General features: G+C 37.8%; 1 protein-coding gene across 32 annotated transcripts in view; it reads left to right on the forward strand.

Annotated features, from left to right (window-relative positions):
- LOC106514844 (protein tyrosine phosphatase receptor type D) overlaps positions 1–21,365 on the forward strand; it is a 469,094-nt gene that overhangs the window by 423,764 nt on the left and 23,965 nt on the right. For 9 of the 32 annotated variants that reach the window (XM_014004323.1, XM_014004317.1, XM_014004322.1 and 6 more), the window contains 15 exons: positions 712–857; positions 1,611–1,755; positions 3,370–3,675; positions 4,526–4,719; positions 5,016–5,042; positions 5,402–5,519; positions 5,826–6,413; positions 6,833–6,933; positions 7,034–7,290; positions 8,526–8,619; positions 11,185–11,394; positions 12,537–12,697; positions 14,744–14,755; positions 15,374–15,486; positions 19,309–19,406. In XM_014004323.1, coding sequence (XP_013859777.1) covers positions 712–857; positions 1,611–1,755; positions 3,370–3,675; positions 4,526–4,719; positions 5,016–5,042; positions 5,402–5,519; positions 5,826–6,413; positions 6,833–6,933; positions 7,034–7,290; positions 8,526–8,619; positions 11,185–11,394; positions 12,537–12,697; positions 14,744–14,755; positions 15,374–15,486; positions 19,309–19,406 — 2,570 coding nt within the window. The remainder of the gene's footprint in view (positions 1–711; positions 858–1,610; positions 1,756–3,369; positions 3,676–4,525; positions 4,720–5,015; positions 5,043–5,401; positions 5,520–5,825; positions 6,414–6,832; positions 6,934–7,033; positions 7,291–8,525; positions 8,620–11,184; positions 11,395–12,536; positions 12,698–14,743; positions 14,756–15,373; positions 15,487–19,308; positions 19,407–21,365) is intronic. The other 23 variants (XM_014004336.1, XM_014004337.1, XM_014004339.1 and 20 more) reach the window with 10 other exon arrangements.

The following is a 21,365-nucleotide window of genomic DNA, read 5'->3' on the forward strand; positions in this document are numbered from 1 at the left end:
GAACAGGTGGAATTTACGCAGCTCATTTACACCCTTTTCCTGAAGATAGAAGCGTTTGTTGAATCTGACGTGGCAAACAAAAGTAAGAGAAATTTAGGATAAGAATACGAACATGTTCTTGCATGAGGCCCAATGATTTTAAAAAGCAGAACCAGAAATAAAGGTAAAAAGTGCAGTAAAGGTTTTATTATTTTGATGGATTTTAAGGATGTCGAAGACACCTTTGTTTAATTTTAGTGAGAACAAAAATGGCAGGAAAAGCTAAATATTTCAAAATTTATAAATTGCTGAAGTAACAAAAATCATAGCCAGAATGTGCTGAAGGAGCTGGAAGTTTTGATACATGGATTGTTGAAATGGCAACGAAATTGTGGAATGAGATCTGTGCTGGAAAACACCTGGAAGAAAAGTAGATCACAAAACTAGTGGGTTACACTTACCGTCCTTTTATATCAGAAAAAGAGTTTCACTTTTGCATTTCTCTTCAAAATTCAAATTTTAAATTAGCATGTGTATGTCATGTAATCCAGGTAAGAAAAAGTATTATTTTGTTCAGTGTGTCCGCTCCTGTTCTACATCCTCTGAGAACACAGAGCTGTGAACGGAACACTGCTGCAAAACTGCAACACTAAGCATTTGTATGTGTGAGAGGTGACTGAACTGTGCATCAGGTGCAGAATAATGAAATGATCTCTTTGTCTCTAATTCCAGTTCCTTCCCAACCGACGGACTTTAAAGGAGAAGCCAAATCTGAAACGAGTATTTTACTCTCATGGAACGCTCCGGCGCAGACTGGACTGGAAAATCAAGTCACAGGATATGAACTCTTGTACAAAAAGAGAGATGAAAAAGACGAGGTGAATGTTTTCTAAAGCTTTTTCAAAATATCATCTGACCCTTAACCCGAACCCGAACAAGATTTTAGGCAACAATAATAGGATTGTCAGAATTTTTAAGCATAACTTTGTAATAGGCTCTATTTATCACCCAGAGCTTTAGTATTAATAGATGTGAGTCATTAACAGGGCACAGTTGGTGAGATGTTTACTTCTCAAGCAAATTATATTGATKAGTTTGACATTTACAGATCATGGGTAAGTTAACCTGTGTAAGTGGCACTTGGTGCTATGAAGCTAAAACAAACCTCAATTATATGCAACTGCATGAAAGTGAGTAGCAAATACTGTATCATTTTTGTTTCCTTTATRGGGGACATATGCAAAATCCATTTTTTTAGTCATTAAAGGCATTTTTTTGTACTTGGATTCTGTAGGAGCACAGAAAAGTTTAATTTAGTCTCCCTGGTGCTGCCTAGATATTTTTATATTATGTTTAGCTCACTGTTTTCAACTCTTTCTATATTTTGTTATGTTTTCTATATTTTCTATCACTAATGCTTGTAAAAAATTAGCTGCTTAGGTATGGTGCGTTTATGGACAGTAAAAATTGTGAGCCCCAATATCTAAGTTGGTCAAACTAAAAATCAGCCAGTTACAGTCTCCTACCCAACCCTTGAATGAACCAGTGATATAAACTATGTAAAACTGCATTTTTGTGTGATTTCTCACTGTTTACATAAAAAATAAATGAAAACTAATTTTTCTTCACAGAAACGAGTCAGCTTTGAACCCACAATGACTTACCTGCTGAAGGACTTGAAGCCCTTCACGTTTTACACGTTTCGTCTGGCAGCACGTAGTAAGCACGGAGTTGGAGCTTACACCAGCGAGATCTCAGCGGAAACTCCGCAGACRCGTAGGTCTTCTTCTTTATCTGACTAACTCCAAACTATCTGGGGAGAAACACATTTTCAAATGCATTTAATAATAATGCATTTATTGTATTTTTTCTAAGCTACATTTAAAAAAAGACAAATTTTCTGTAATGACTTACCTAATTAATTTTTCTTTCAACACTTAATGCATTTGAAAATTGTAAAAATATGAACACTGAAACAATAATTGAACTAAATTCTAGTTGGCCATGAAGTCTTCACATTGAAAGGTTGCACAGACAGTCTAATCAGGCTCTGCTGTGTTGGCAGGAGACAAGGTTATTAAAAACTACCACTCTCTCACTTTGTGGAGCGAAACACACAGTCCTAGCAAAAATGAACGATAAAAGTTCTGAATCATTCACATAAAAGCAGAAATCTGTTTTTGAATAAAAGAGAGTGGATTAGCTCTTGTCTCTTGACACCTCAATGAAGCCAAAAATAGAAGAACACAATATTTAGATTGAGCTTTCTATGTAACTACAACAGATCAGATCCAATTATCTGAATGTCAAAATGATTTGTCATTTTTATAACAATTTTCATGGTAATTCTTCCTAAACAGTAGAATCAAAGTGTTGGTGTGAAAATATCATAGAAAGCTCAATATGACTTTTTTTTAGATTTAGGGACATTTTCACAGTAAATACCTCAGATTTATGGAGAGAAAAAAAAGAAACCAAATTATTGATGTGGAATCTTAAATTCTCTGAGGTCTTTTGACCACAAGAGACAAAAATGAAAACATTGATTTTAAATCTGGAGTTGAACGTTTAGCATAAATCTGAGGACTCTGACAAATTGAGGAAGAAACCAGGTGGGTATAAAAGCTCAGATTCTATGTGTAGATGTATGTTGAGAAGATGTTAAAGATTTWAAAAAAAGTGCATGCCAGTGATATCAGAATCTAATGAAAAAGTCATGTCTCCTTTGGGAAGTTCTCTGTTGTACAATCAGGCTTTTACCACAAACCAACAGGCTACGGAAAGGTTGGTGACCAATACAACATTTTTTTCCTATTTTTAAACTAGAGACATCATCAACCTTTATGTTTTTGGATTGATGGTAACTGCTTGCAAAATTTGTCTGATTTCTACTAGATGTATTTTTTTAATTGCTCATTTTGACTGATTTTTGAAGACATTTGAAATAGGTTTTGAGTTACTTTTTTTTTGGAATCTAAGAACAACCAGAGTACATAACTACTTTTTCTTTATAACTTTGTTTTTTTTTCTTGCCAAAGGTAGGTGATATACTGTGTAAAGTTGTCTTGTTTTGTTCCAGTCAGCATCTTCCATTCATGATAAATGTTTCTGTTTTTGTTAATACTTTATTTATTTTTAGTTTGGTGGTCTATTTTTGATGTAAAATATTTTGTATTTACCCACATAAGTCCTTTTGCTTTTACATCATTTTATATTATTTTATTTTGCTTTTTCTTTTTCTTTTTTCTTTTGTTTGGTCAATTCTTCCATCATCATCATTCTCCTGATCAAACCAAAAACTGAAACAACCCCAACTCAATGAATGGCCTCAACAAACAAACCTAAACCACCGAAAACTTCCATTTGCTCCTAAACCAAACCACCAAGCAGAACCTGCAGGCGCACCTCAGGAAGTAAAGTGCTTTAGCCCCAGCTCCACCAACATCCGGGTAAGTTGGCGGCCGCCCCCTGTGGAGTTACAAAATGGGATCATAACACAATACAGCATCCAATACGCGGCCACCGAAGGGGAGGACACAGCTGCTCGTCAAGTCTCCGACATCCCTCCAGAAAACTCAGAGTACCTTTTGGAAAACTTGGACAAATGGACAGAGTACCGTGTGACGGTCAGTGCTCAYACAGATGTTGGAGCAGGACCGGAGAGCCTGCCGCAGCTTGTCCGCACTGAGGAGGATGGTATGTGTTTGCTCAAACAAACAAAAATCTTCCGCCGCAAATCCAGACTACCCTTTTTAACTTACCCCTTCAAATACTAACAACCTTGCCTATATCTACCTTTTCTTCTTTACCCCCCTCCGCCTGCTGCTAAAATGACTGCCTCCACTTGATTCTTTCAGCCTCGCTCTGGACAATGCAGTAGATTTTTAACCCAACCCGACTCAAAAAGCACTTTTTTTTGGCTTTTTTCCCCCTTTACGCTGCTCGATTTCAACATTTGGTATGGCATTTTTAGCTTGCGGCCTTTACCTTCCAGTCCCAACTGTCTTTTCTTCTCGCTTTTTTTACACACTTTTTAAATGATATCTARCTCGAGATTTGTTCCAACTTGACAAAAGGCCAAGTTAAAGACAGTGGGAAAAACAAAAAGGTGGAAGAATTTTTTTAAAGGCCATTTTTTAATATTTTTTCCACTCATGTGAGAATCATTTTTTTTCTCTTTTATTTTATAGCCAAAATTCTTGTTGTGCTTCAAGCATTTGGAAGTCTTGAAGTCCTTTTTGGCTAAACACATTTTTTATCCCATGTTTTTAAAATCCACTCTTCTCATTTTCAATGTTTCAAGATTAGGTCAGTCGTCAGACCTGTTTTTGCTGTTAATTTTTTTTCCCTCCCCTTACCATTGTTGAAATATCAATGTTATGCAGTGCTTGTTGCATTTTGCGGCACTTTTGTGCCCCTTTTTTCCTCCTTTTTGATCACTGCAGAATTTTGCGCTACAGCTTTGGGGCAAGGCTTTATAGGAAAGGTGAAGGGGTTCTCTATAATTTTGACCTTATTTCTTTTATCCCCCATGGTGTTCCTCCAGTTCCTAGTGGGCCACCTCGTAAAGTTGAGGTGGAGGCTGTCAACTCTTCATCAATTAAAGTGATCTGGCGCTCGCCGGTGCCCACCAAGCAGCACGGTCAGATCCGAGGATACCAGGTGCACTATGTCAAGATGGTTAATGGGGAGTCCACGGGACAGCCAGTCATCAAGGACATCCTGATTGATGATGCCCAGGTACAGCACCCCCCCTCAGCCAGCCGCTTCATTCCTCAGACAAACAGTCTGACTTTATAGTTCTCACCTTCTCACTTTTACACAGGAAAAAGCAATGTGTCATTACTTGAAAAATAACTTACACAAATAACTTCATACATAATTATTCTTTTGTGACAACTGTCAATTAGTCTCATGAAACTGGATATTTATCTTTTGAGATGTAAATTCACATTTAATGTGTATTTCCTCAGCCATCATTAATTGTATCTAACATGATTTCATACTTTTTTCTCTTCATTTTCCAATGTCATCAGTGGGAGTATGATGATTCAACTGATCATGTGAGTAGCTCATTTATTTATTGCAAACTTTGCTTGCTTTACCTACTCCATTTTCTGCATGCATTGCATTTGAGTTTGTGGTCAAATAGTCCTTTATATACTGCATCATTTTAACACTTTATAATGATAACCAAAAGAAATTAATGATGGTACTCATTTCAAAATAAGACTAAGACTTAAACATTATAAAAATCACTGCCCATTTGTAAACTTAAGCTTATAAAAACTTCTCTTACTGAACGTGGTGTGTCTCAGTTTTTAGTGAATGTCTTTGTTTTGTTGCACTGTCACAAACCACATCCATCCCTGTGCAAATAGGAAAGCGAAAGTTCTGCTGCTTAAGTCTTTTATCTTTTCAGGAAATGTTCATCACAGAGCTGCAGGCTGAGACCACATATTCAGTTACTGTGGCAGCCTACACAACAAAAGGTGACGGCGCACGCAGCAAGCCCAAACTAATCACCACCACTGGCGCAGGTAATATAAGCATTACCAAAAAAAAATAAATAAAGTTCATATAAAGTAACTTTTCTGATTTGCAAAGTGTTTTACTTACACTTTAAAATGTATGTCATGCAGTAAATACAATGAAATACAGTCCCCAACATCATTCAAAATTACTGACTGACTTGTAAAACATTGCCATWCTGAAGAGCCACAAAATAATCTAAAAGATGAAAATAGGTTAAAAAGAGAAAATTTAATTTACATTCTTCTCAGATTGATACTGGAAGAACACAGTKTGTTTCTAAAGTTTTATTTTTTCTCCATTGCTACCATTAGTTCCAGAAAAGCCCCGTCTTATGGTCAGCACAACCAACATGGGCACAGCTTTACTCCAGTGGCATCCCCCAGCAGTGACCCACGGACCCCTGCAAGGTTATCGCCTTCGCTTTGGTCGCAAAGATGTGGAYCCACTGACAGTTATTGAGTTCCCAGAGCGGGAGAACCACTACACAACCAAAGAGATCCATAAAGGAGCTTCATACACTTTCCGTCTTTCAGCACGCAACAAGGTGGGCTTTGGTGAAGAGACAGTCAAAGAAGTCACCACAAATGAGGATGTTCCAAGCGGCTTCCCTCAGAACATTAAAGCAGAGGGCGCCACCACCTCCACGGTTCAGGTTAGCTGGCAGCCTGTGTTGTTGGCAGAGCGAAACGGGCGAATAATAAAATATGCCCTGCAATATAAAGACATCAACAGCCCACGCAGTCCCTCTGAACTCTTCATCACTGCTCCGGAATCAACCGTCCTCCTGGATGGCCTTAGGGCAGACACAACTTACGATATAAAAATGTGTGCCTTCACCAGCAAGGGATCTGGTCCCTATAGCCCAAGTGTCCAATTCAGAACACAACCTGTGGATCAAGGTAGGACCAGTCCCTGAACTTTCTTAGCTCTTTCCTTTTTAAACTTTCAACCTTTTCCTGTACAACTACAACAACTTCCTCCGAATGCCTCAAATGGCAGAAGTTGAGCCAACCAAAAGACTCTGGTACTAACATTCTACCCTGTCATTAGCTTTGTTTTAATCCTACAATTTAACACTCACTCATGTTGAGTAAGTATGTATGTCTCTTTGTGTCTTGTCAATTAAGTACAGGCCAGTCATTAATATTAAAAGCTGGTGGTTGGTTAAAAAGGTAAGAGGACAGTTTTGAGTTCAGCATAGCACTTCTTTCAGCCTGGTATGAAGGAGTCATTTTCAGGTAAGCACTAGTGTGGGATCGGTGGAAAAAGAAAAAAAAAAGATTTTGTGTCTAAATCATCTGCTCCCCCTTTCTTTTAGCAGTGTTTGCAAAAAATTTTCACGTGAAAGCTGCTATGAAGACATCTGTGCTACTGATGTGGGAAATCCCAGAATCTTACAACCCAGCTCAACCTTTCACTGTGAGCATTGCCTTCCTTTATGTACMGCTAGTATCTCTATTAAATTAAGGCCATGCAACACAACATCTTCTGCATAAAACATCTCTTTTTCATTTTCCAGATTCTCTATGACAACGGGCAGAGTGTGGAGGTGGACGGGAAGTTAACACAGAAGCTAATCACCGGTCTTCAACCAGAGACGCAGTACTCCTTCCTCTTGACCAACCGTGGCAACAGTGCTGGAGGTCTACAGCATCGAGTGTCCACCATGACGGCTCCAGACGTGCTTCGCACAAAACCCTACATGCTTAGCAAAACCAACTCAGACGGAATGGTGACTGTTGAGCTACCATCAGTGCAGACGTCTGAAAGAGTGCGGTAAGCATGCATCATAAGTGYACGTTATTTCTTATGTAARGCTGGATGGACAAGTCYTCATTTGTTGACATATTTTAATTGATTTGTAAATAAAAAGTTAATGACTTTCYAGGTAATCATACCTCTGCTATCAAACTACAAAAAGTGCCTCATTTGCATTTAAAGAGACTGCATCAAAAACAAGTTGATTTGAGACACATATCAGAGAAGGGGTGAAAGAGGGGTTTGTGGAGCTACAATAAGGAGGAAATCAGACCAAAGCATTGCCGTTCCACTTTTTAAACCCCAACTGAACGATTTTAAATGTGTAAAGGAAGGATTTAAATGTGTCTCCTTTAACTTGGGGAAGCACATCTAAATATCACTTGCAAATTTTATTCATAATAGCAATGAATAAAAAAGTATTTTTTGCTGACTATTGACTATACAGACATTATTACAGTAATTATTGGCCTTTCACTGTTAAAGCTACAACTTAATGATAACTGATCTATATGTGTGTGCTGTGAATGGAAAAACACAACTTGACTTGATAGCTGACCTTGTCAGGGGTATTTTTTCCCACATCAGTCATCTATATTCATCCTTGTGATTCAGTGTAATATCCACTTCACCTCAGTCATTGAACAWTGAAACAGCCCGCCTCATTTAAACATACTCCTCAGCCTTTTTACAAAGCACATGGTTTTCACAGATCTAAGGGACATATTCAATTTTACAATGAGGATTCAAACCTTTTTTCTTTGTTCCCCCCAGTGTTGGTGGTTGCTGTTGCCTCATTGTTTCCCATGCCAAAGCTTAAAGCCTAATTAGCTCCCTGTATTTACCAAGATGGCTTCACRTGTGCTCACTATGTTGAGCATGCTCTAGCCCATAAATTGTTTGCCAATTTTTAACAGGATTTCCAATGACCCTGTTGTTAATAAATTTTAGATGCATATTGAAAAGATTAATTATTGTAAGTAAATGTTAAAAATGCTTATTGTCACCTGGAGGCTCGACATTAAGCATTTGTAGATTTTTGTTATGCTTTTATTTATATAGTTTGTTTCAATCAGAGGGAACAATTTTCATTAAATATATTGTGACTAGTCCAGATAGTAGTCCAGATTGATTGTCTATTATTTGGCCGCTTCTGTTCATCCTATCATTTTTTTATGACAAAACCTGTAACGTTTAAAAAATAATTCACCTTGTGTAGTAGTATATGTTACACTGAAACTTTTCTTTTTCAGGGGGTATTATGTCGTGGTTGTACCTTTGAAGAAGCAACGCACTGGAAAGTTTTTCAAACCATGGGATAATCCTGATGAGATGAATTTGGAGGAGGTAAATTCCAGTATATAATCTGATCATACTGACTCAGGTTACCAAGAAAAACACATTATACTCAAGTCACTTCTGTGTTATCACTGCTGACTTTGTTACTCAACCTTAKATACCTATAAGCACATACCACATATTGATTTTTTTCAAAAACAGGAGTAAATAGGTCGAGGCAGGTAAGAGGGCAAGACAGACGGCAGACAAGTCTTTGTGATTGACGCAAATGGCTCCAGAGAGCACTGTTCATATGGAAATGAGAACATGAAGTAGCCATCAATTGCACAGCAAACTCCAATCCCGTCCCCACCTCCTCCTCTTCCTCCACCTCTTTGTGTCTGCAGTAATTACCTGGAGGGCTGCATTGGGCCTTCGTGGCTCTTCTCGTTCCAGGCAAAGCTCGGCTGCTGCATATGCACAAAACACTTGACAACTTTTATATTTAGCTGGTTGAGATAATTCTGAAGTTCCTGTGCGTTGCATGCAAATGAGAGCTTTTACCGCTACATGATTTAAGCCGTTTCAGCTTATCTTTTAGATCATAGATGATTTATTATTTTTTTAAGTCTGCGTGATGCAGACTGCTAATATTTATTTCCATGTTAAACCTCGCAGTATTTCACAAGACTTGAAGGATAAAGGAAAATACAGGGTGTCTCATMTGACAATGCCTTTGCAGCTCGTGCCCACAGGCCCGTGTCTGCAGCCTTGACCGATTGCCCAAAAGTCACGCCTCTGTCAGAATTTATTTGTTTGTCAATATTGGCACTCACCTTTTCACAACTTTTCCCAAGGGCAGCTAGATTTAGCCGTGTTGACAGGAGAGATGATTGAAGACATTATCGGGCAGCACCAACAGCCCCGCAGCCAAAACAAAGCACACACAAGAACACACACACACACACACATACACACACACCCTCTAATATGAATGACAGCCACATGTTACGTGCACCTTGCATGTGCACTCAATAATCCAGTACGAGTCAGATATATGCATTCAGACGTGGGCTTGTTTAGCATGATTATCATTCCGATATTGTACTTGAAATTTATAATCTGTTGAAACAAGCTCGTGTGAAGGGCACAGTTTTCTTTTCAGCTGGGGATACTGGGTTATCTGCTAAACCCAATGGAAGCAGCAAGTGTGGACTTAGCTTTGTTTTAGTTCATTAGACATTAGATTTAAATAATTTCAGAACCAGGGCAAGCCCCGATCATTTGTATTACCATATTTTCCAGACTATGTCACTTTGGARAATAAGTTGCACCTGACTATAAATCACATCAGAGGAGACATTTAATCAGGAATAACACACAGAACATACCTACGAGGATGCCAAATAGCCTTTAACAAAAACAGATTAAATTGATAAGAATAACTTTACGTGAATAGTTTGCAACGACTAACGTGTTCAAATATTTTTCCTTCACGAGTTCAACTAAACGATGGCCRCAGCAAGAAACAGCAAGCTAACATTAGCGTTCCACCCTCTGTCCTGCCCTCTCATCATTACTGTTATACAGATAACCTTGGAGTTTAGTGTAGTCCGTTTTTGTTGTCACAAAACAAAAATGCATTTCAACAAGTAAGTTACGGGTAAGTTTACCACTCTCATTCCACATCACGCGAATAGCTTTCTGCGTTTTTTTTGTTTTGTTTTGTTACAGTAAACGTAACTGCTGCTTTTCACCAGTCTCACACGTTTTTCACTCACTCCAAATTTTCTTTCTGCTGCTCTTTTTTTTAAACTGGTAGCAGAACAATAAACTAGTTGTCTCAATCCTAGAGCGCCCTTTCAKTATTGCAGACTGTTTACTTCTCGAGTCATGTCAGTCAGTATAAACCAGTGTTTCACAACCCTWTGTCTATAAAAGGTGYTTTATAAATAAACTTTACTTATAAAAATACATAAGTCGCAGGACCAACCAAACCATGAAAAAAGTGCAACCTATAGTCCAGAGAATATGATGTATTGATTTATAAGGCTTGAGAACTGAAACAAGGTGGATAGTTTTTTTTGTTTGTTTGTTTGTTTGTTTTCTCTTTGACTATATCTCAGAGATCTAAATTTGTAGCCAATTGTTGGCAACAGTCTCAACAGTTTTTTCATGTGCATGCTACACTCGTATACAGAAAAAAAATAAGTATGTTAGAGAATAAGTCACACTACTCTTATCAAATGCTGCTGAATTCTCACCAGATCCTATTTGTCAGCGCGTTTAGGCAGAAAAGCTTTTGATTGTATCAACAAGAGGAAATTTTTAAAAAAGGACCAATGTAAGTTTTGAACTAATTCAGTTTCTTTGCTACTGTTTGAAGCTGTTAGATAATCCTCAGCTGTTTTAAATGCAGGAAATCCACACAATCTTTTAATCTCAGAATCTTTTGTAGTCCCCAAAAACAGATAAGTAATTGATCTTTCCTCTTATGTTCTGCCTTTTTTTTTTCAAGCAATCAGCATTTTTCAGCTCAGCAATCAAAAAATGACTGATTCAGTGCGTGTGGACTTGTTTTCATGTGGAACGTGCCTCCCCGCGTTATCAACCGTCTGCTTTTTTTAACTGTAGCTGCTGAAGGAGATAAACCGAACGAGCAGAGGCCTTCGCTTCCAGAGGCACACAGAACCCAAAGCCTATATCGCAGCGTACTTCAARGACCTGCCCAAAGAGTTCACCCTGGGAGATGGCAAGATCTATGGAGACTTTGAAAACAAGCAACTCCAGAAYGGCCAGGAGTACATCTTCTTTGTGCTCGCTGTACTGGAGATGTCTGAAAACGTAAGTGCACTGTGTTTAGTTTTTATCGCTCTTGATCTCAACTTTATACTATCTCCTCGAGTTCATCCCCACGCTCCAGTTTGTTTGTCTCCAGAAAATCTCTCACTTTGTGTTCTTTGTTCTGTAAACTGTTGAAAGACTGTTTAATCCACTTCATCTTGGCCAAAGGTCAAAGTTTGCCTCTGGTCACACGTGAGACTTTGAGCACTCGTGAGGTTTCGGCTTGAAATCTTAAAAGCAGCAGCTGCAGCGGGCCGAAGAAGCTGACCCTTGCTGCTTTAGGGCGAGAAACCCCTTAAGACCTGAGCTGATCGCGAGAACACCTTGATAACAGAGCTTCTCTTTAATTGCATTCTACGTGTGGTCCACCTTATCTCTGCTGCAGCAGCTAGTGTGTGTGTGTGTGTGTGTGTGTGTGTGTGTGTATACGAAGGACCAGAAAGCAGCGTGATTAGGCAGCTGCAGGCGAGATGATGGATTTGATGAGCTCCAGGGTTTATAGTGCCGCCTCACTCTCTCTTTACTAACCCCGAGTTCAGGTAGAGCAAAAATAAAAATAAAAAAACCCATAATGATGGACAGAGGCAAATCTCTAATTTGCCCACTGAGGCATACATTTTCTTCCCTCAGGACCATTTTTTATATTTTTACTTTGAATATCAAACAGTTCAATCAGCCCTTTCCTGTATAGAGAGGATGGTAAGATAATTGCGGTGGGTCAAGCTGCAGCTTAAAAAAAAATCTCAAGAAAACTTTGTTTATTGTCTTCATGTACACCAGTTACACTTTGTCACAGCACTGAAGTATTTTTTTGAGGATCTGTAATTTTACTTTTATTTTGTTGAGCAAATTACTCAACTCAGTTGATAGAACTTAAGTAAATTCAACACTTCATTTCTTAGTGTGTAAAAGTACTTTTACTGTTTTTTTTTTTCCATTGATGTGAGCAGTTTAATGACTTTTACTCAAGTACTTTTCTTTTTACTGAAGTTTATTTTCACCAAAGTCCTTTTCTGGTATTTTTTTTCCAAGTACTTTATACACTTGTGATTTACACAAATCTTAACAAAGACCTATTATAAAAATGTGTTTATGACASCAGATTGGATTGATTTACTGCTTTCATTTTGGTCCTTCCTCAGATCATGTATGCCACCAGCCCGTACTCCGACCCTGTTGTCTCAGCCGACATTGATCCCCAGCCAATCATCGATGAGGAGGAAGGCCTCATCTGGGTGGTGGGCCCAGTGCTAGCTGTCGTCTTCATTATCTGCATCGTCATCGCCATCCTCCTTTATAAGAGGTGAGGAAATTGGATGATAAAAGCACAGGGATCTATCTCAGGATGAACAACTACCTGTAGTAAAGAAGCGATAAGGATGGTGCAAGACATACACTGCAGCCCCATGATTACTTATATATGAGCATTTAAAATTCATGCTATGAATGGCCAGTCAACATTCATTAAATATTTACCTTTCAATAAACTGATACACTCGCACAGACAAATTCGCACATTCAAATGCAGACACAGAAAATAAGATTAGAACTTAAAGCCCACGGCGCAATGATCCTCACACTAACCGTGACCTTCACTCTCAGTGGCACACGTTAAATTTAAGACGAGGAGTTCCAAACACGCTGCTACCCAAACTGTCAAGCCATCAATTGCAGGCGCCCACAGTCCTTTAAAAAATAGACATGTCTGCTGACTGAAAGCTAATCAGACACAGCCCTTCCTTCAACACACTCACAAACTTGCCTGACAGTGTGGCAAACACTTGCTGCAATGCACTTTCCCACTGAATCAAAACAGCCAACGTGGTTTTTTTTCTCCCTTATAAACTGAAACCCCCTAGTGGTAGTCAGAGCCCGTAATGTCACTGCTCATCAGTCAAGCGTAGGAGGGAAGAGCTTTGACTATCTGCTGCTTGTCACTGCATGTGTGTGAAGCTTCAGAAAGACCCCGGGGTCTGGGCTCACTTCCCAGCTGTCCTAACCCCTACCTCTTTCACCGCTGCCCATATACTGTGCCAGAGGGAAGTCAGCTCCACATTTTGACCTTATGCTGCCTTCATATCCAATATATATATCCAAAATATATCCAATGTATATATGTGTGTGTGTGTGTGTGTGTGTGTGTGTGTATATTATATATATATATATATATATATATATATATATATATATATATAATTTCTTTGTCTGGACATGCATGGTTTATAAACATGCTTTCCCACACTGTCACTACTTCACCTCCTCTCAACTTTTACATCCAGATTTACTCCATCACTCATTCAATGAAATGYCCAGGCCTAAGCAGAATTTTACGGGAGTCCTCAAGGTGTAATTTTAGTAGGGGAGATTAGAAACTGAAGAGTCAGCACAAGCTTACATCCATCAATAGCATTAAGCCTGAAACCTGCAGTTTTGTTCTACCATACGTAAACTGTCTCGTCCTTCGTCAGACTTTGTCTCTGATGAAACAAATTGTCCAAGGTCGCCATGTAGCAGGGAGATTTACTCATTGATTATCCTGCTTCTCTCTGCTGTRTTGGATTCTTACCTGGAGATATTTCTCTTTAAGACCAATGTTTATGTGACAGGATAAAATTAGCCATCATCAATAAAGAGAAGCATAAATTATGTGCTTTTGTGCAAAATGGTAAGCAAATAAAGTGCAAATTCTTTAATGTTTTTTTGACAGAAGATGAATTCTTTAATGTTTTTTTTGACAGAAGATGAATTCATTTTTTCTTTCTTTGTCTACAGTGGGTCTAGTGCTCGTATGAATTACATAATTTGTGTATTATAGAATGAAACTTTCTCCAGACTGAGGTAGTTCAAAACCTTTTCACAGAAACACATTTCTAAAGCTCTGAACTACCGCTTTAAAACAACCTGTGTCTAATTCATACACATTTGTTTCTAAATGATGATCTCACGTGTCATTTACATGTAAAATATGACTTACGGGACTGTCTAACATGCATGATTCCTAACATAAAAAAATGCAACAGAGAAGACAGACACACCAATTAGCAGTCAAGAGAGGACTTTTATGCTTGAACAAGAAGCAATCAGCTGAAACTGCTCAAAATATCAGACATACAATGTACAAATCCTGGCTGCACCTGGGAATCTGAAGTATTTGAAACAAAGAACTCCAAGGCTGCATAATTGAGCATAATCCCTGAAGTGAAGAGTCACGGATCCTGCACACAAAGCCAAAAGTGAGATGTGATGGTATCGAGTCATTCGCTTTCTAGAATTCTTAATTATATCAGGCTAAATGTCTCGTCAGCTAATGTTGTGTTGGTTTCTATTTCCTTGCTTTCTAATGGAACAGCAAACCAGACAGGTAAGGGTGAAAAAGAAGAAAAACTTTTGTTCTATCATTATTATCATTGGTGTGCATGTTATATCTACATGTACAAATCTTCACTCACAGGCTGCCATTAAGGAATCATACCATTTGCCTAAAATGTATTGTATATTACAGTGCATCTTCTGTTAAATATATTAAAACATCAAAATTTCCTTTAAAATATTAAATGGTACACTTATAATCCTTTTTGTGTTCAAGTTGAACAAATAAGAATGATCTGTAACATAATAGAACATGTTTGTTGTAATTAAGGTATTTACATGGACCAGATCAGGTTCAGTACAATACAAATGAAGCCCCTGCCACAAAGCATATATTTTCTTTTAAATGCATAGTATTTGACAGTACCACTGAAAACTAAACATTAGCCTTCTCTAAGGGTAGCATTAGATAGCAAATGGCTATTGTACTGTGTGACATTTTACTATGAAGTGATGTTATTTGGACCATCCTATGAAGCCCTGAGGACTGAGAGAATGTGGTCCTGTCACCACTTTAATTACACATCTGCTGCCTTTATTCATGAGACAACAATTAGTTTGTTTTTTTTTTCTGATCTGAAATCATTTCAAACAGCTTTTTACTTCACAGAAAAAGAGCAGAAACAGAAGCCAGAAAAGGTAGTCTCCCCAACAGCAAGGAAATGCCTCTTCATCATCCCACTGATCCCGTCGAGCTCCGACGTCTCAACTTCCAAACGCCCGGTAAGTCTGACCGGTGACGCCAAACATGTCGGGTTTTTAAATATGTGCAGTTYATCTGAAATAAACTGCAATGCTTTGGTCTGAATTCCTCCTTGTTGTAACTCCACAAGCCCCTCTTTCACCCCTTTTCTGAGGTGTGTCTCAGATCAACTCATCATGATGCTGTCTCTTTAAATCCAAATGAGGAGCTTCACGCCCCACCCCCCTCCTACTTCCAGATCGGTCCTTTCTTGTTTGATAGATAAGTTTACAATTGCGTAGCGTCATGGGAACGTTTTATTTATAAATTAATTGAAAGGTGTCAGCAGGGGAAGACTTGTCCATCCAGCCTTACATGGTGGAGTCTGACCCAGATCCAGAGGAGAATAAAGACGACCAGACTTTATTTAGAAATTCTGTTGCAATTTTTAATAGATCAGGAAATACAGAAAATAGAGAAAACTGAACAGGTTGAAAAATATGACCCAAACAGAATTTAAAGACACTTACACAGCACCAGGAGAGACTGCTGAAAATGTCTGCACTCCTAGAGACTCCAAGTACACAACAAAATGTATTTAAGGGCAGAAAAAGTGGATTTTGCAGAATATGTCCCCTTTAAACTTTGGCACTTCTACATTTTCCTCATTATAAATCTAAATAACACTGACTCAAATATTCTCATCAAGCTATACAAGACTTAAAGGTTAGTTCTTCATTTAAARCACTCGTTAAATATGTTTCTAAGGTATTCTCCCTCACCTACGCAGTGAGATTGGCACGGAACAGGAAAGTATTTTGTAAAGATACAGTGGACAGATGCTTTGAAAAGGCACAGGGTCAAAAGTGACACCTTCTTCCCTGGAGGCACTTCTCAGTGGAAAAAATAAAGAGGCTGGAATGCAAGCYTGACACTTCTGTGGCATATGTCATCTTCGTCTGCACCTGGGTTTTATCCAGGTCATCACAACTTGTCATGCTTACCCAGAATAGACCAGAACTGCTTGAAAGATACAACGCTTAAAGTCGCAGCATGCTGCACTGGAGAAGGTGAAGGAAATACAAAATTTATCACAAGCGGATGTTTTATTCTGTATGAAAGGCAGCGAGAAAGGAGGAGTAGCCGTGTTTAGCAGCTCTGACCTTTGTGCGGTGTGACGTCAGTCACGCCTTGGTTCATTCATGTGGCCGTTTCTCACTTATAAATAAAAGGAGTCGCTGTCTGTTTATTACCTGGAAAGGCAGTATGCATCTTTGCTCTCACCCTGACCGGGAGCTGCACGCTTTAACTACCTCTCCACTTCCTCTGGCATTGACTGCTTTTGGACAGGTGTTCACAGACTGCCAATAACGTTGTAATATCAAAGCCATATTTTTCGGGTCAGCTAGAATGAAAGACGAATGAATTGTCCCTGCAGGCTAGTTTTTTTTTTTTTTAGGCAATACATTATGCATATTTCTGAATGCTCCTCAATGATTTTAGGACCATTACAGTGTTTCATCCTAGCAGAGGGGTATTTTTCCTTTTGACTCAAAGTGATTTTAACTTTCCTTCCACTATTTTGCTCATCTCTCAAGCCATCATTTCCCCCTCCCCAAAAGCTTTCCTGAGAGCCGGTATATTTGCTTTCTCTCTGTTCAAAAGGACCAAACATTTTTCCCCACTTTCTCTCAAGCACTTCCCCATAAGAAGTCCTCTCTCTCCCTCTTCTCTCCTTTTTCAACTCTTTACTCCCTCATTGGACATTTTCATCTTAAGGATACTTGATGTTTGAACGATAGCATGACAGAAAAGGCACTTTCAATGCCCCCACCCCCCCACTGTGAAAATGGATTCTGAGTAGTGGACTGCAATGGAAACAGCCTTTGCAGTCTTTCAGAGRGACGTAAGAGTGGGTGTGCAAACAGTGCAGCTTCCATTAGCTAATGCCCACTTGTGCCAGAAACCAAAATGAAACATTGTGTTGTTCGGAGCGCCTGTCACCCAACTCGGGAGTCTGAATGGCACAAGTTCCTCGAGTCAGGATATTTGGTCATTAAATAAAACCAGTAACATTTAATGATATTTACTTACTGCTCAGAATTAGTGTTTTCTGCTGTTTGTTTTAAAAAGCTGAGTATTGGATAGAAATAAAAATTTCAGAATGATACTAGCTAAACCTWGAGAATCTGCATTTATTGCAAAAATGCAGTGTGAGTGCTTATTGCTGAAAGATTTCATAGTAAAACTGTTACCGAGTTAAATTTGAACAGCTGGATTTTGCTGAAAGTAGGAAAACAAAAGTGAAAAATATGTAGAAAGATAAAAGAATAAGCTAAAAGTAAGTTCAAATTAACAGACAAAGAAATGAGTGACAATTTTCAAATGATCAAAAAAACAAGAATAGTACAAAGAACTTGCAATTTGTTTTAAAATTGTTTAAAAAAAAGTAGCTGAAATAATTTAAAGGGAACATTTTTGCTGAAATTATCACTAAAAAGCATAGAAAGATTGAAGGATAGCAGAAAAATCTAAAATCAGCACAAAGAAGTTAAATATATAAAACATCACAAACTGCACAAACATTATGAAACTAGATACCTTCCAAAGAATGTACAGGGGTAAAAATGATCAATAGAAGATATAAACCATATTTAATTATGCATTGCTCAAATTAGATGTACTCTCTTATTAGTTTTAGAAAAGCTAATGTTAGCTAGGTAATAAATCAAGTTTTCTGGCTTGACAGTAGCCTAAATGTAGTTTACAAAATTAACCTAAAAGGAGAGATCATCTTAACTCCTGTAATAGATATACAATGTTCTTATAAAAACAAAATTGCAAACAGCTGACTGTTATGTTTCTTCGTTCAGAGAATTTCTCCTTAAGCCATCGTACAGAGTAGCAGCTTCAGCAACAGGTAGAGGAGAAATAGTAATGATCTGTTTCAAATAACTAGAAAGAACCCCACAATCCTTTTGACATACAAGTTTAAAAAAAAGTTTAAATCACATAAATTATATAACAAAGCTTTTGTGGTTTTCAAACCATGACTTGTTAAAACCATGTTTTGAAACTGGAAACCATCAATGCCTATTATTTTTTTTATCCTTCCATGAAGTAGCATAGATAAGCTTTTAGCAAAATGCTTTCCATGTTACTAATCACTGTCCCATATAAAGTAGACAAACATTTAGTTATTTATGATCACATTTTGATTTCCACCTTTTTGTTTGTGAAGAAAGTAATCGTCACATTGCTTTGCTAATTCCACCACCATTTCCTTCACAGGTTCAGGTGCGCCCAGTCACCCCAGTAACCTCCATTTGTCAAGTTAGTTGGTCTCGATTTTGCATTTGACATAACTTGTAATGGGTTTTCAGCTTTAATTCCTTCCTTTTCCTTTTTTTTCCCCCTTGCCAAGTCTTGTATTTCCATCTGCATCTAATCCATCTGGTGTAACGCTAAGTCATCGCAGGAAGCGGAGCCTGAAAACATGTCATCGCTCAAAGCAGATGTCARCAGCTGGCCTAATATTCAGTGTCTTTTTGTTTGTTGGGATGTTTTGTCTGTGCCATAATGTCATGCTAACTATCCACAGCAGTGTTCTGTGTGAATAACATTTTTCTCTCTAAATAGGCAGTGGGGGAAAGTGTATTCAATGACCTCATTGGCTTCTGTGTCCATATTCTCTATTGGCATGGTCACTGCTTTGAGTAAATAAACCAGCCTAACAATCTTCCATCCCTATTCCTCGTATCATATGCTGCTAATCTAAGCATTGTTTGTTTGAGCTTGGGTGATGCCCTGTTCTAAAACTGGTCAATCACTATATTTATTTTTTTTGTCCATCTCTTCAACAGGCATGGCCAGTCATCCCCCGATCCCCGTCATGGAGTTGGCAGATCACGTAGAGCGACTGAAAGCCAACGACAACCTCAAGTTTTCACAAGAATATGAGGTGAGTGTCAGACAAAGGACAACTGTAGATAAACTGAGCAAACTTGAATCATCTATGAATCAAATGGAAATTACAAATCACCCAGAATCCTTAKTTTTAATCCAGGCTCTAATTCAAACACAATTAATGCTGTCAAATGATTACTATTTGTAATCTGATTAATCCCAAAGTAGCTGTGAATTAATCACGATTAATCTTAAATTTAATATACATTTCTATTGCATATTGATAAAAGAAATTACTTGAGTTATTAATTAGTTTTTAGTGTTTTTATTTAGAAAACAAAATTGATGCTTAGACATGATTTTTTTTAAATATAAAAACAAGACCTAAAACAATGCTCCAAACATATTTGAGTCAGTTAAATTTTGTGCAGAATGAGGTTAAATCAAGAATTCAAGGATTTTCATTCCAACTACATGAGGAATGAAAGATACGGTCACAGTTGTCAGCAAAACATAAATAAAATGAATTAAGAAGACAAAAAGAAATAAACTGTACATAATGTGTTACACGTGGATTTTTTTATTTATTTTATTTATTTAACCTTTATCTAGGTAAACTGCTTGAGAACCACTTCTCATTTACTAACACAACCTGCATTTCAATATACAAACCTACATATTCAGCCAAAGTAAGGTGATTGTAAATTTAAAAAYTTTAATCTAAGCCCAGCACTAAAATTAATCAATATGAGTTAACTCGATTAATTTCACAGCCCTACAATTAACATTTACAATGACCAAATTCAGTTTTTGATGGCAGGACGATCCTGTTATTCTTACTGATGTGGCATTATTTTTGAATTTCCCTCTGTGAACAATAAAATAACTAACACATGGCACTTGTTGTGTCACAATATATTTCTATTTTATGATTAAAATGTGCTGTTTATGTTTATAGGTTAAGACAGTGCTATTATGCAACACCAAAAATGGCAAGAGGTAAAAAACTAGAAAAGACTAAAAGGTACCCCGAYCAACCCTTAGTCGGGTCATAAAAAATTTAAACTTGCTTTACTGTTTCTACTACAATATATAAAAAGATTGGAGGTCATGGTTTGCTGACACTTACTGTGTAAAATTCTGTACGTGTGTTAAAGTCAGAAACCTAAAGATGACATGAGCACACTAGCTGTAACCATTCTAAAACCAAAATCAGTGGACAAGTGTTTTGGTGATGTCTTAACATAGATTAAATAACTTTAAAGTATAAATTGGAGGGGAGAACAGCTATTCGTTTTTCTTGATTTCTGTGCGGATCCTCTACATTTTGAGGTCACCATGCGAGCCGTTGCCAAGCTGGCCAATCATTACCGCAGCTTAAGTGCCTTTCATTTCCAATTTCATACTGCTTACTCGAGACTGATAGAAAGCAATTTTGTGAGCACAATGTAATAAAGATTTTTTTTTTATTGTGAGCAATGTTGCAACCCACTGTTTCAACAAATTTGGATAAAATACCATGCTGAGCCAGGAGTTTTTCTCCCACGTATTGCTGCTGAGGTTATTTTGTAGATAAAGAACCCGGGGCTGAAATGTATTAACGCTGAGCTTATATGGCTTTAAAAAGCTTTTAATAGTCACTTCCATGGAATACTGTCTCGTGGCTTTAAATTTGTCCKGTGCAATTTTATATTTCACCGTTCAATTATCAGTAATAAGGGACCATTATCAATCCCTGCTTCACAAAGTTCAAAGAGGGCTTGAATACATAAATGAACTGCTCTGAAGTGTGTAGTGAAGTATTTTAGTGTATTTCATAYAGTCCTCTCAATTATTTTCTATATAATTAATTCAGAATACATGGATTTTGTATTTTGTTCTATAATAACAATGATGATATGATTGTGTTAAAATATACCCCTCCCTCTAGAGTTCAGTTCCCCTCTTTATTCCCCTGGCTCAGTAATRATGAGTCAGATTTACTGTCAATCCTAAATGTGTAATGTGACAAACA

The sequence above is a fragment of the Austrofundulus limnaeus genome, unplaced genomic scaffold, assembly GCF_001266775.1.
Source record: "Austrofundulus limnaeus strain Quisiro unplaced genomic scaffold, Austrofundulus_limnaeus-1.0 Scaffold23, whole genome shotgun sequence".
In the NCBI taxonomy this organism is placed as follows: domain Eukaryota; kingdom Metazoa; phylum Chordata; class Actinopteri; order Cyprinodontiformes; family Rivulidae; genus Austrofundulus; species Austrofundulus limnaeus.